The sequence below is a fragment of the Ovis canadensis genome, chromosome 5, assembly GCF_042477335.2.
Source record: "Ovis canadensis isolate MfBH-ARS-UI-01 breed Bighorn chromosome 5, ARS-UI_OviCan_v2, whole genome shotgun sequence".
Lineage (NCBI taxonomy): Eukaryota > Metazoa > Chordata > Mammalia > Artiodactyla > Bovidae > Ovis > Ovis canadensis.
Window position 1 is genome coordinate 109,181,049 of NC_091249.1, and position 15,897 is coordinate 109,196,945.

At 40.1% G+C, this 15,897-nt stretch overlaps 1 protein-coding gene across 1 annotated transcript in view; it reads right to left on the reverse strand.

The window, feature by feature from the left end:
* Positions 1 to 15,897, reverse strand: part of LIX1 (limb and CNS expressed 1) — a 55,525-nt gene that overhangs the window by 18,935 nt on the left and 20,693 nt on the right. Inside the window, exon 2 of the mRNA XM_069592646.1 lies at positions 14,410 to 14,573. Coding sequence (XP_069448747.1) covers positions 14,410 to 14,573 — 164 coding nt within the window. The remainder of the gene's footprint in view (positions 1 to 14,409; positions 14,574 to 15,897) is intronic.

The window sequence follows — 15,897 nt, forward strand, 5'->3', positions numbered from 1 at the left end:
AGACCAGCTAAGTACTAGATCAAAGGCGCCACATACATTTACAACCAAATGGCACTGCTTCTGAGATCAAAGTGCTGCAGGGCTGAGAGAACAGAAAAAGCCTTTACCCAGAAAGCATGGAAAAGGACTCTGAGACTTAACCAGTATCGAGATTTTTAAAGAAGACACATGTCTTTACTTATTTTATTGTTTCAATGTACAGAATCTTTGGTTAAAATGGGGGAGAAAGTGTACCAATTAATAAGTACATAAAATAAAATAAAATAAAATAAAATAAAATAAAATAAATTCTGAGCGATCAAAGGCTTTCCTTGCTATTGTTCTTTGCATTTCTGAAAGACAAGTACTTCAAAATGTCTGTAATGTTAACCAGCCGCTTTCTTTTAAATTTTGGAGCTACAAATCCGAGCCAGTAAGACTGCATATTTTTCTTTAGCAGTCTTTTAGTGGGAACTCTCAAACTGTAAGGCCCTGTGTTTGGACAAGAAATTTGGCCAAAATCAATCTACTTGGCAAATCTAAATCAGAGTGTGGATTCTGCTGTAAGAACATGCACTGTGAGAGTTACCATCAAACAGTGGGAAATGCTGCAAGAAAATAAAATATGGTAAGTGACAGGACGTTTTATTGATGTGTCCAAACTGGTCGTCAAGGACATCATTTGGGGAGTGAATGAAGTATGATGTTATTTCAAAGCAACTTCCTGCTGGAATTGGACTCCCCAGGTTGTATGGTTTATTCTTGCTGTTTGTCAGCCAGACCCCAGTCATAAATACAGATTTGTAAACCACGACTTCTCCGCTAACCATTCTTACTTGTTAACACAGAGAGACAACTTCTGTCCTTTGCACTTCATGAAAGTGCAGGGCTGGAATATTTAATAGTCAAGATCTTACTAAAGTCAGCTGTGGATTTCTTTAGCATGTGGAGCCACGTGTATTTCAAGTGGCCAGAAGACCCCACTCAGACATTTATCTTGATGCTTGGATGTCTTTCATTTGCCGGTAGATTATAAACAGCTATAATCATTTCAAAGCCTCTCAGCTCTAAAATTAAAGCCAAAAAAAAAAAGAGAGAGCATCTGTGGCATTGCTCAGGAAAACTATTTAAAGGTGGGGGTAGCCAGCCTCTGAGAAAACACCCAGCGATCTCTGCCTCCTGGTATTCACACACTTGTACAGTCCCCTCCCATACTGTACAGGGTTGGTCTGTGTAACCAACAGAATACGGCAGAAGCTATGGTACGTCACATTTGATATTAGGTTATAAAAGGCACTGTGGTCCTTCCTGGTCACTCTTGCTTTCTCTCTAGGAAGAGTCAGCTGCTGTGTTGTGCGTAGTCCAACTGAAAGGTACATATGCTAAGGATCTAACTAATTCCTACTGCCAAGAGCCTTTTGAGGGAGATTGGAAGCTGATCCTCCAGACCCCATCAAGCCTTTAGATGTCTGTGGCTCCAGGCTTGACTGCAACCTCTGGGAGACCCTGGGTCAGAACTACCCAACTAAGCGGCTTCCAGATCCCTGATCCTCAGAAAGAGTGAGACAATGAGAAGTTCTGTGGCAATCTGTTACCCAGTCACAGATACCTAACACAGAAGCTTTGCTCCCATCAGGTAATTGGGAACTTCTTCAGCCCACCCTTGAGGTCTGTCTTAGATGCTCAGTCGTGTCCTACTCTTTGCAATCCCATGGACTGTAGTCCGCCAGGCTCCTCTGTCCATGGGATTTTCCAGGCAAGAATACTGGAGTGGGTTGCCATTTCCTTGAGGCAGAGCTCACTAAATAGTAATTCTTGTTGCTGGGTGCTGAGCTAAGCTGTTCCAGGTGGTGCTAGTGGTAAGAACCCACCTACCAATGCAGGAGACACAAGAGACGTGGGTTTGATCCCTGGGTCCGGAAGATCCCCTGGAGGAAGAAATGGCAACCCACTCCAATATTCTTGCCTAGGAAATCTCATGGACAGAGGAGCCTGGCAGGCTATAGCTCACAGAGTCCCAAAGAGTTGAACACGACTGAAGTGACTTGGCACGCATGCACAAGCTGAGTGTTTTATGTCGATTGTCACATTTAGTTATCACCACAATCCTGTAAGGTTTATTTTATTGTGATCTTTACTTTTCCCTTGAGAAAACAGAGGTTATATAGCCCAAAGTCATACAACTTAAAAAATTACCAAAGCAGGATTAAACCCCGTCTGTCAGACCTGAAAGCCCAGATTTTTAACCACAACACTATTCTGCTTGTCACAGAAATGGTCACCCACCTTGGAATAGAGAAGAGATATAATTTGGCTAAAGTCTCCCAGCATTCCCCAAACCAGTATAGATAGTACTTTGAGTGAGTGAGTGAAGTAGCTCAGTTCCGTCCGACTCTTTGTGACCCCATGGACTGTAGCCTACCAGGCTCCTCTGTCCATGGGATTTTCCAAGCAAGAGTAATACTGGAATGGATTGCCATTTCCTTCTCCAGGAGATTTTCCCAACCCAGGGATTGAACCCAGGTCTCCTGCATTGTAGGCAGATGCTTTACCGTCTGAGCCACCAGGGAAGTCATACTTTAGCCCAAGCTAAATACTTGGTACTCCGTGGACTATTTTGACATAAGATTCCAAGAATATCTCCTCCCATTCCCACATGATGAAATCAACTTCTTTAAAAAGAAAAGGCCAAGGGAGAAGCAGTGTAGTGTCTCAAGAAAGTGTCCTCAGTGATGAAGGCATGTGCTAACAATTATATTAATATCATCTTCTCTCCTATGTCCTTTTGGTTCTTTTCTTCACCTGGACCGTAGGGAGAAGGAAAATGGAGAAAGACCAGCTGTGATTAGAACAGGAGATCAACTGTCAGCCCCTGTTAGAATTTTCTTGTGCTGTCTGGAATTGTTCCCTTGGTTAAGAATGGAGCCAAGAGACTTGAGAGTTTTACCACACAAATTTTAAGGGTTTTACCTCAACAACTTTAAGATATATTTGGTAACCCTTCAAGAGCAAAAAGTCATTTAGATTAAACTTCTCCGGCTCCTCCGGATGAGAAATTCTCCCAAGACCAGCTCCTTCTGGCTCTTTATTTTACTTTGGATGTGAGATCATTGACAAGCTGCTAGGAGCCCACAGGGTATGTTATAAAGACCATTGCTAAGCCTCAGCCAGCAGTCCAAACCAAAAATTTGAAACCTTTAGTTTTCATGGTAAGATCACCTGGGGAACTTGATAACATGCACATTCCCAGTCGGAGTCTCTTCAGATGGACCGCAGTGGGGGTCTGCCTTTTAACAAGCTTCCCAGATGATTCTGAGGCAGGTGGATCCAGGACTATCCTTAGAGGAATGTTGCTCTAGCTTCTGTCCGTTCTGTGTCTCATTTCTAATCAGCAGAAGCAGAACCAGGTTTTGTGTGGGACCTGAAGCTTACCCAGTTTGAGGGATTTTGTATGAGAAAAACAATAAGAAATCACACATTTTAAAAACTGGCCTGTGAGTTTGAAGTCACCTATGCAGCAGAAGTCTCACTGGCTTCATGGTCGAGAGGGAGAACAGCCTCTGCTCACCACCACATGTGGGGTTTTCCCCTTCACACCAACTAATTCTCTTATGCCAGCTGGGTACACTACAGTTCAGTTTAGTTCAGTTGCTCAGTTGCATCCGACTCTTTGAGACCCCATGAACCACAGTACACCAGGCCTCCCTGTCCATCACCAACTCCTGGAGTCCACCCAAACTCATGTCCATTGAGTCGGTGATGCCATCCAACCATCTCATCCTCCGTCGTCCCCTTCTCTGCCTGCCCTCAATCTTTCCCAGCATCAGGGTCTTTTCCAATGAGTCAGCTCTTCTCATCAGGCTGTCAAAGTATTGGAGTTTCAGCTTCAACATCAGTCCTTCCAATTTTCACCCAGGACTGGTCTCCTCTAGGATGGACTGGTTGGATCTCCTTGCAGTCCAAGGGACCCTCAAGAGTCTTCTGCAACATCACAGTTCAAAAGCATCAATTCTTCGGTCCAAATCTCACATCCATACATGACCACTGGAAAAACCATAGCCTTGACTGGATGGACCTTTGTTGACAAAGTGATGTCTCTGCTTTTTAATATGCTGTCTAGGTTGGGTATGCTACAGTTTAACTCAATTCTGAAACTGTCCACCTGGAGATAGCATCAGATTCCATAGATGGCTCTGTCTAAAGCCATCTCATCTACCAGATGACCCCACTTCAGACATCAATCACACAAGTCCAGGCTGTCCCCTGTGTTTCTAACCAAACTGCTAAAAATGACAGATTCCTACAAGTCCTTTCTCAGCATCCATCATTTGCTAGAACAGTTCAGAAAACTCATAAAAATTAGTTATAGATTATTGATTTGCTATAAAAGGATACAACTCAGAAACAGTCAGAGAAAGATGCATAGAGCGAGGTGTGTGTGGAAGGACTCCAAGCTTCCACACCTTCTCCCAGCACCACCAACCTAGAAGCTCTCTGAATCCCACCATTTAGGACTTGTATGGAGTCTTCATAACATAAGCGTGATTGATGAAATCCTTGGCCACTGGTGGGTGCATAAATCAATCTGTAGCTCGTCTCCCTTATCAGATCAGAGGTTGGGGCTAAAAATTCTAAACTTCTCATCAAATGGCTGATTCTCCTAGCAACCAGGCCCCATCACTAGGAGCTTCCCCAAAAGCCACTTCATTAACATAAACTCAGGTGTGGTATAACCCTTTATTTGTTATGAATACTAAAAGATACGTTTATCACTCTCATCACTTAGGAAATCCTAGGGGTGTCAGGGGCTGTTGGGCAGGGGCCAAACTAAATACAACAGTCTGGGCCACCAGGGAAGTCCATATATGTCATTATGAATCTCAATATTGCAATAGTATATCCACCTCTGCTAACATGAAACAGCCTAATTTCTTACTAGAGAAATTACTTTTACATAAAAGTTAGGGACAGCAGGATTCAGGTTGAAAAAAAAAATCATTTATGACTGTTCTTCTAAAATTAAGCCTTTAGGAAGTCTATAGGCACTTCTAACTTAAGTCTCAATATTCCTTTTTACTCAGCAGTTCTTATTGCTTCATGATAATTTTCCATACTATACAACAGAAAAATTAAACCAAGGTTTATTTGTGGGTCAGTGGGCTGTCCTGAAATAAAATGGTAGTTAGTCCATTTTTTAGGATGTACAGAAATTTTTGAAATTCATTGAAATAAAATTTTAGCAGTCATGTACATATTGTAAACATAGAAATGCCCAATAAGATATTAGTTTTATTGTTAATTATTGATAACAATGAAAATTGAAATTATTATAAGTGCATTACTACTCACAGAAACATTTTCCAGCCAGGATGACACAGTTTATACTCTGAATATTAACTTTCCTAGTATTCCTCATTTTATTAACAGTTTTTCCCATGCTTTGTATTAGAACATGTATTGAGTGACTCTTTCTGGATACTAATATTTTTCTGTCCATACACCCCAACTATAGGGCTTTCAAAAGAAAGTCTGTGAAAAGATATCAATATAAGTGACTTTTCTCCATCTTAAACAATAGACTTTTTGGCTTTTTCACATTTGCATTTTAAAGACATCAAGAAAAATAAGTGTGCAGATCCCAAATCAAGTTAGGTACACTTTACTCTGTGCCTACCAGTGGTAGCTGAGGAGCTGAAAAGTTGGTTAGGAGCAGGTTTTTTGAAAAAGACCCATCATGTATTATACATTTGACAGACTGTGTCTACATGTAGACTCAAAGCTGAAGACGCTGTCTTCTCTGGGGCCAACAGCAGATCAGTGTTATTTAGTGGCATTTGCTCAATAGCATGTTGGACCCAAGGGGCTCTCCCAAGCTGGGACTTTGCAGGTGGCAAAACCAAATAAACGGACTCTATGTGAGGTGAGAATTCTTGCCCAGATTCTTTAGGCTGTCAAGCCTGTCATTCAGGTGGTGGGCGGCATTTGCTGGTGTGACTCAGAGTCCAAGTCTCAGCAAGTGACTTGCAGAGTTTGTGTGTATGGCCTGCCAGCTCTGGGCAGTGTCACCAACACCTCGGTTCCATCTTGACAGCAAGCCATCAGCACACAGAATGCCACACCAACCAGGCCCTGATGCTAATTGTCCCCCTCTCAGTTCTTTAAGACCTTGACTGCCCTGGTCTAAGCATGAACGTGTGCATGTGTTCCAATTTATCTAATTGTAGATATATTAGCTTTTTTTTTTCCCCTTCCCAGATGGTGATGAGAAAAAGGGCAACCGTTAAGACTCAATCACCCAAGTTAATACGGTGTCTCTTCCCCCGTAGGTCAGGCTGGCTGTAAATACATCAGGAACAATTTGGAGCTCTGTGTGTGCTGGGAATGGGGATAGGGGTAGGGGGTGGGCGGGGCGGCGGGGGGATGGTCTTTGCTAGGTGTGGGGGAGGTGCTGGTCTGGGAGTCCAATTTTCAGGGAAATCTCACCCAGTTCCTGTCAACTGAAAGAAACGTTTCATGCACATGGTGGGTCAGAATGTTATTTTTATAATATAAACCACCTGGCCTCCTCCTCCTTTACCTACCACTGCTGCAAATGCTATTCTACCTAGACCCAGGTCCCTGGCAACTATTACAAAACCATGTTGTGTTTGGCTCCTGGAGGTTTTTTTTCTTATCCCTTTTTTCTTTTCTTCTTATTCTTTTTTTTCAAGTTAAGGTGAAGACAAGATGGACTGATCAGGGCTCAAAATTTTGGTTTATTTTTACAGTTGCTTTGATGTAAGAGGACTTGGCTCTGATTGTGTGGAGAGAGATGCAGGGATGGGGTGGGGAAAGGTGAAGTCAGCCTTTCTTCCTCACTCAGCAGCTCCTAAGACTGTGAGCATCTTCCTAAAGTTTAACAGCAAAGGCTGGGGAACCCCTCTGGAGATTGTCCCAAGTCTATTTACCTGGAACCTTTCCCCAAGTGTTATCTTTCACTACACATGGAGGTTCTTTTAGGAACAGCAATATGTAACTATCTCTGTTTACTTTGCTTGATGAAAAGTCAGAAAAGAGTTCTGGGTGATAACCAGGTCTCATTAAAACAATGCTCACTTCCAGTTTCACAGGCAAGCCATTAAAGCCTGGATCATTAGCTGACATATGAGTTTCAAATGGGAAGGGGTTTTAACTAATCTTCCTATCTTTGAGTCTCATTAGTTGCCAAACAGGATGCTTTCCTGTGGAGATTTCTACCAGGAATACCTCCTTTAGAAGTTAAGTTATATTGCATAGCATGCCGTGCGTCTGTGTCAAGGTATACAAATCTAGTGACGGAGAAAAGGTCATGGCTGATTTCAAACAGTAATAGTTGACATTAAAACAGCATTAGTGCAAGGCAGTAGTCTCAATTTTATGGCAGGAACTAAATCTTTCTTTGGAGCATGGAATGTTAAGGCTAGGCCTTATTTAATAATCAGTAAAAAGAGAACATTACAATTCCATTTAGCCATGACTATGAATTAATCAAATTTTCTCCTAGTCCTTCTCTCTTGGGAAAAACTTAATTTTATAAACTTAGTTCATTGTGATTTAATACTTTAAAACAAAAAGGAGAATCATGCAACTTATGAAAGTCTAAAATATGTTTTATATCTGATAGTAAAGTGCGTTTATTGCCTTAAAAATGTTGTTGTTCAGTTGCTGTCATGTCCAACCCTTTGTGACCCCATGGACTGCGGCATGCCAGGCTTCTTGTTCTTCACTATCTGCCAGAGTTTGCCCAAACTCATGTTTATTCAGTCACTGATGTCACCCAACCATCTCATTCTCTGTTGCCCTCTTCTCCTCTGCCCGCAATCTTTCCCAGCATCAGGGTTTTTTTCCCCAATGAGTCAGCTCTTCACATCACGTGGCCAAAGTACCGAAGCTTCAGCATCAGTCCTTCCAATGAATATTCAGGGTTGATTTCCTTTAGGGATGGACTGGTTTGATCTTCTTCCTGTCCAAGAGACTCTCAAGAGTCTTCTCCAGCATCAGTTTGAAAGCATCAACTCTTTGGTGCTCAGCCTTCTTTATGCGTGGTGGTATGGAGTAATGTTCTAGACTCAGGGGAGGACTTGAATCCTAGTCCTGATGATGTAGACGTGTGCTTTTAGGTGCTCCGTTCACTCTTTTTGAGCCTTAATTTGAACATATATACTTTGGGGGAGGGGTGTGGACTAGAGATACTATAGGCCTAAAAATAACTAAAACAAATGATACATACTTATCCTTCTTTTGGGTAGTATGTACCTAGGAAAAGTAGTTTTTCCAGGTGACAAGCTGTAGAAAAGTAGTCTTCCCAGGCAAAGGCTTTGGTGTGAAAACCAACTGGCATAAAAATGGAAGGCCTCTCACAGACAGTGCTTGGGAAGAAGCTCATTTGCTCTGAGTGTTTTCCCACTTACTTCTCCCAACTGTGACTTGTTACACAATGCCATATATTGGTTGAAAATGAAAAGAAAAGAAAAAAATCAATCAACATATTTTTATGGAAATATGAAATGTCTCAATTTTATATGGTGCTTGGCACAATACAAAAAGCCCAAGTACCACAAAATAGGTGAAAAAAAAGTACCGCAGTGAATTAGCGTCCTAAACGTCAAATAAATTAAACTATCACATCAATGTTTTAGCCAGGGGATACATTTTTTATACAATCAAAACTCATATACATAAATAATCACATGGTGTAGTATTATACTCAAAAAATTTTTTACTTTTTATTCCAAATAAGAATAAAATGCACTAACCCAAATCATTCTAGCAGACTATAGGGAAGACTATGTCACTGGCTGGAAAACAAAAACTTGAATCACAAAACTTTTAATCAAAATATAAAATAAGAGAAAATACTCAATTAAGTTCCCCCTTTTGGATTTGGAAACAAAAACAGCTGCTGAAACAATGAGTGGCTTTCCTTCTGAGTTCATCAAGAGGGGAGCCAGACGTTGAGCTGATGGCTCTTGTGTTGTTCTTATTGTAAAAAGTGGAAATTATTGCAAGTTTTCATGGTCATGATATGTGGCTAGGGAAGGATTAACTGCCTAGACAAAAATGGCATGGAGAGAATACATCCAAAATGCATGAATTCATACTTAATGCCTGCAGTATTAGAAGATAGTTTCTTTTATAAAAGACAATAAGCACTAGTGTGTTTCAGTATAACTTTCTAAAAGAAAAATAGTTTAGTAACAATAGATTGTTTTATTTATTGTTTAGAAACTCAAAAACAAATCATATTTTCACTTCTCTTTTTCTATACCAAAGTAGTTTATGAAGGCATGGTTAAAAGGCAGATTTATGGTTGATTTATCTCCCTCTGGCTGTTTTTAGGGGGTTGTGGCATCAAAACCAACTGAAAATTCTTCAATTAGTCTTCTTGGACACAAGCCTCCCGTTTACTTCAGTGGGAGGTTTCTTTTCATAAAACCAGTGGTTTGTGTCTACCAGAGCCTTTTGACTGCTTTCCTTTGATTAATCAGAAGACTAAGCTCAGTCTGAATACCGCTTTTCTAAAGAATGAATGGGCGTAATCTCTTAGAGCTTTCATGAACCAGAAGGATTAATCCTGCAATCCAGTCCCATACTCCACTTCAAGTATTTTCAATTACTTGGCACCATTGGAGGTGACGTCCATGGCTCAGTAAGAAGGCTACTGCTGGCATAATGATTTCTCCATGTCCCAGCACATGGTCTTGGCATTAATAATCCATCGTGAAATGATTTGCAGTGCACACGGGTGACATTTGATTACATGAGAGGCGTTGCAGGAATGAGCATGTAGGCTCTCACAGACCAACTGCTGGCAAAAAGATGATGAAATGTTATGTGGTGAAAATAGCATTTAAGATGGTTTCTGAAGAACCAAGAAAAGTGTAAGGACATTGCTTTTGGAGAAATTTTCTTTTTCTCTTTTTCCCTTCCTGGTTTTCCTTTCTCAAATCACAGTTTTGGGGGCCAAATGGGTTAAGATTTGGCAGCCAATCACCCAAGCACATTTTCAAAACATATTTGATTCAGGAAATTCTGGATCTTTTAAAGCAAGGATGTTAACAATCCTCCTGAGAACCTTAAAATATGATGGCTTAAACATAAGGAAAAGGAAACCCTGAAATGATCAGAGAAATCACCAAGAGGCCACCTTGCTGAAGAGTTCAGTTTTAAAAATTTTGTTTCCTGTTTTTCAGAGACCACAAAGAGGATGGTAAATTTACTACATATGGAAAGTCTTACCATTTGGGATAGAAATTTATGGGATGATTGGGAAATTCATAGTTCTCAAGGCAGCAAATACAAAAACAAAACATTAAAATTTCTTAGACTTACATCCTCTAGATCCATTCACAGATCTGTCAAATGTGTTATATTCTAAGTACATTATAATAAATGGAGTTATTACATATGAACAAACATAACACATCCCTGGGTGTGAGTATGGCCAAATATTGGTTATGTGAGATTGTGGGTGGAGGAAAAGTTACTTTGCATAAATGAAATTCAGAGAGAATTAGAAGATTTTTTAAAAAATCAATAAGTTAAAATCAATTCACTTTACAAACTAATCACAGATAGGAACACAATAATATCAGCTGACTTTAATGTTACTGATTTTTCCTTCCTAGCCCACCATCTTGCAGAGTTAGGTGAAATACCTTAGTTGATGTATTATGTTGTATATAATAGTATATACTGTTTTATATATCAGTCATTAGTGATAATATTCTAAAAAAGGACAAATATAAACTTCATTGATTTTTTTGATTTGTTATTCATCATTTAGCTATTCATTCAACTTCCCTGGTGGTTCAAATGGTAAAGAATCTGCCTGCAATGCAGGAGACCTGAATTTGATTTCTGGGTTGGGAAGACCCCTTGGAGAAGGGAATGGCTACCCACTCCAGTATTCTTGTTTGGAGAATTCTATGGACAGGGGAGCCTGGCTGGGCTACAGTTCATGAGGTTGCAAGCAGTCAGACACGACTGAGCAACTATCACTTTTCTCCTTTTCAATAACAATTATTAGGCACTTACTATATGCAAAACACAGTACTTGACATTTTAGCGATATAAGGATAGAGACTGTCCCTGAGGCACTTATGTTGTATTATGGAGACCGAACATGCACATAAGTAACTGTTGTTGCTGTTTAGTCACTAAGCCATATCCCACTCCTTTGTGACCCTATAGGTTGCAGCCCACCAGGCTTCTCTGTCCATGGGATTTTCCAGGCAAGAACATTAGAGTGGGTTGCCATTTCCTTCTCCGGGGGATCTTCCTGACCCAGGGATTGAACTCAAGTGTCCTGCATTGTAGGCAAATTCTCTACCGCTGAGCCTACAGGGAAGCCCCGTAAGTAGTGTAAGGTAAAAAACATTAAATGCTAGAAAAGAAACAAGGATAACTGCTTTGGAAAATCAGAGGAGGTAGAGACTTCTAATAGGAAGATTCAGGGAAAGTTCATGGAGAACATGCTATCTGAGTGAAGTCTGGGAAGGCAGGCAGGGTTTAGACATGAAGAGAAGGCGGCGATAGAACTTCATAAGTAGGTCACACTCACAAATGTCTTCCTTATTTATCTTTTCAAAGATATAGTTTTTGATTTTGTTGACCGGGTTTGCCAGTTTTGGCCCTATTTCATATCAGATGCTCCAAAGGTATCCTGCCTATAAGTCCAATCTACCTTAAAACAAAACAAAATTCCTGCAAAGAGTGAAATCAAAGATGAAAGTCCTTTGATCCATGAACAGAATGCGGTCCTTAAGTCTCATACAGTCACAGAGCTGTGTAACTTTTGTTATGAACTTGCTTGGAAGATGGTGGGCCATTTCAATATGAATATCTGTGCTGCTTTAACTCAAAGAAATTTTCTTTGTATTTATTCGTATTAATACAAATTCTTCTTTGTATTTATCTCTTAGTATTTATTTCGTCCCCTTATTTCCTTTGTCTCGTTCTAGGACGCTTATTAGATTAACGTTTACCTCCAGGATTAGTCCCATGTTTCCTGTCCTGTCTTTTTTCCATCTCTTTGTCTTTTTGCTCTAAGTTCCAGAAAATTTACTTTGTTATTTAGTTTTTACTTTGTTATCCTTTATCAGTTTGTCTGTGATCTATGTCTACTCATCTATTTACTCACTTTTTGATTTTATTGTTCCAATCTTGTGATCGCATTTTTAATTTCCTGTTTCCTGCTTGCTTCTTTTTCCATAGCTATTTCAGGGATACTTATCTTTTCATAATTTTCTGAAGATACTTTTTGTAACACTATTTAAGGTACTCTTCTGTTTGAATTGTTTCTGTTCTTTTATTTGCCTTTTTTCTTTTGCTTTTCTTCAGATGTTTGGTGATCTTTAGATCTTTGACATTTACAGACAAAAAAATAAAACCCAGATTATTTAAGCAGCTGGCAAGACCTTGCTCTGTGGCTGAGTAGGTCTGTTTTCTTGGGAGGCCCAGTCTGATGCAAGCTCTGTATGAATGCTCAGCGATGGACCTACAGACTCACAAGGATTAGAGAATCCTCTCCTCAGTTGCTGCCTTTCTTTCCCCTCCCCTGTCCCTCATTCATGCCTAAGTGACTAGGGTTACATCAAGTTCTGTTCTAAAGCTTCTAGACCACTTTCAAATCATCCTCATCAGGCAATTCACTTTCACTAATCAGAGGTAAAAATCTACTGCTGACCACAGCTCAGGGCAGAAGAAGGCAAGAGCCCACTGGCTGGCAGTGTCCGAAGTTTGGAAGCAGTTCTTTAAAATTACCCCATGCTTCTGTCAGAGTAAGTCTTCTGAAACATGCTTGAATATATCTTGCACCTGCTCAGAATCTTTCAAGGGTTTTGATCTTATATAGAGTAAAACCTATTCTTCATTGCAAAGCATGAAGACACTTACAGCTTGATGTGAGAGCCTAACCATCTTCTACCATTTCACTGCCACAGACACACTTAGGCTCCTCCCATTCTGAAAATGCTTGTGGTTCTCTCATTCCATGCCTGTGTACACTCTGTTTGCTAGGCTGAGAATGTCATCTTGCCTTCACCAATTGGCAAAGACACCCTCAATTGCACATCTCCATTTGTGATTGCTTCCTGTGAATCCTTTTTTGACTTTCCTTAGGCAGACATAGGGTTGTGGGTCTATTTATTAAACTACATCTTCCCTTCATTCCACAAAGGATTTGAAATAATATAAAACAGATACATGGTAACAGGATGAAATAAAATGAGTGAGGCACACCAAGTTCAAAGGAAGGGCAAAGGCAGAGATATAAATAATATCAAGTATGAGATTAGTCCTAAGAATTACATGATGCAAAGTTTTATAGATTTCTACTCCAAAGAGATACACTGAAATCTTGCCTCTGAACTTCTTAGTTGTCAAAGCTAAGAGGGAAAGTTGAGTTCTGAGTTTCACATTGTCCATAAACTATAATTGAGGCATTTTTTCCAGCTATTGAAAATTAAGAAAGTTTACTATACCAAAGGGCAAAGGTGATTGGTAAACTGAGAAGTTCTTACCTTTATGCCTTCATTGACCCTCGAATATAATGATGTAATTACTATAAATTTTTTGTACATTTCTTTCCTCAAAGTATGGACCATATATCCTCATTACTTGGCCCAGTGCTTGATATCTCCTAGTCACTCAATGAGTATTTGTTGCACACACTGGATAGTCAGATGCTGATTGTTTGTACAAACAATCTAGGGGTACAACTAGAAATGTATCATTATTTATACCCCTTTCATAAACATAATAAAGAATTAACCAACTGGAAGAATCTTTATACTGAAGATCAGAACAATGCTTGGAATACCTCTATAACCAGATAAACACATTGCATGTATATCTCATATGACTCCCAACAAACCCCATGGGTATTATTCCCTATCTCAGAATCAGGGAAATAGATAAACATTTCCCCAAGGTCTACAGATATTCAGAGCAGAACTTGGGATTAGCACAGGTGCCTGAACCCAGCCTGAACCCAGCCCTGTGACTCTCAACCTTTGCTGTAGGTTCCTGCTCTGGTGTGTAGTAGATTACTATTTGATTACAGATTTCATGAACATGAAGACTTTCTACTGATGGAAAGGCCCTGATGGAAGAACTTTGCCCAAGTTCCTTTGTTCTTCAAGGCTTATTCCAAAATGTTTGAGGGAAAAGGCAGCAGCTATCAGGCAAATAAAATGCTTTAAAATTCATTTTCCACAAAGCAATATCGGGGATAGCACCCTAATTAAAAACTACTCAATTTAAAAGCCAGAATCTCTGACCAATTTTTCTCTGATGTAACGGAATATGGCACAACTTTTTTTCATTATAACCAAGAAAACTTAACGATGTTACCATATTATCTCCATGTTATCTCCATCAGCTTTCACTGATCAGTTTATGGTTTCTTACCTGAAAATTGCCAAAACAGCTTCCCCCTGGGAGGGTCACATAACTCACGTAGGGTGGCCCAGGAGACGGCAGCGACTCATACACCACCACACCTTCACTCGGGAATGCAGCCCTCTGCTGCTGCTTGCTTTCCCAAAATTCCTGTAACATTGACACAACATTCACTGAAAAAGACAAGAAAAATAATCAGTAATTAAGGGTGGACATACCCTGGCAAAAACAATATTTTATTTGTGGGTTGGATCGTGTAACATGTCATTTCCAGTGTAAGGAAAATAGTATGTGTATGTTCCGGTGGGGTGGGAGTCGGGTGCTTTCAGTTGTGAAAGAGGCAAATACTATTTAACACAAAACTGTTTAATTTTTCATGAGCATGGCTGAAGGGGTTTGGCACCATAATTCTAATGACATTGCAGCCTGTTAAAATTACAATTTAATTTTTGATATCAAATTTAAAAATCTCTTCCTTCTTTGAAAAATTTCCTTAAAAATTCTGTCCAGAGCTATGATTATCCATGAATCCCATTTCTCATGGATCCTTAGACCTGCAAAGGGAAAGGTAAACATACAGGCAATGAAACTTTCATTGGAATGCACCTATTTTAGGATTTAAGAGGAGAAAAGCAGAAAGAAGAAAACTCTTTCATGCTCCTCTCCACCCTAATCTAAAGGAGAATGAAAGCAATTGTGTAATAAGCAAGAGGCTGGGGAAAAAAAAAAAACAACTGTAAGTGAAACTAATAACATGGAAACCTTGTTAAGGACCACGTCTGTTAGATGACTTCAGAAAACATAGTAATGGCTACAGCCATGTGTTTTGGATTAAATGACCTGTGATAGCCTGCAGAAGTTCCAGATCAAATTAGGTGGGTTTGTTTATCCTCTACTGCAAATTGAATTGTGGAAATTAACAAGGATAATAGAATTGTAGAGGCAAAGGAGACCCTATAGGTCATGCCGGTGAAACTCTGCTCGATGCCCGAATTCCTTGCACAGCCCCACTGGCACCTGCTCATCTGCCCTGACTCTGAACATGTGGAAGGACCTGCTACTTGGCACATCTTAAGGTGGACCATCTCAAATGCTAATGGTTTTAACTATAAAAAGGTCCTTTTGGGGAATGAGCTGAAATCTGCATTCCTATAATGTTCCTGCAAGTGGGCTATTTCTCATTTCTGGCACTCTGACCTCAGAGAAGTTAATCCCCATCTTTGCAAGCAAACCCACTACATACTTGAAGGTGTCATAGGAAATATGTTGTTTTCGCCTACCGGGTATTTGCTTTTCCTCTTTGTAGGAATAGCCTAAAAGCTTTCTTTAGTGAACCACCTTTCTTTCAATCATGTCTTCTCCAGGGCTGAAGGCTGGATATTATTACCTCAAAGTCAAGTCACTCAGGGTCCAGTAATTTTTGCTAGAAATAGTGGGAGACTGGATTCTCCTTTTTCACTAGATTGTTGGAGGTATGGCAGAGAAGTGTGGTGCTGC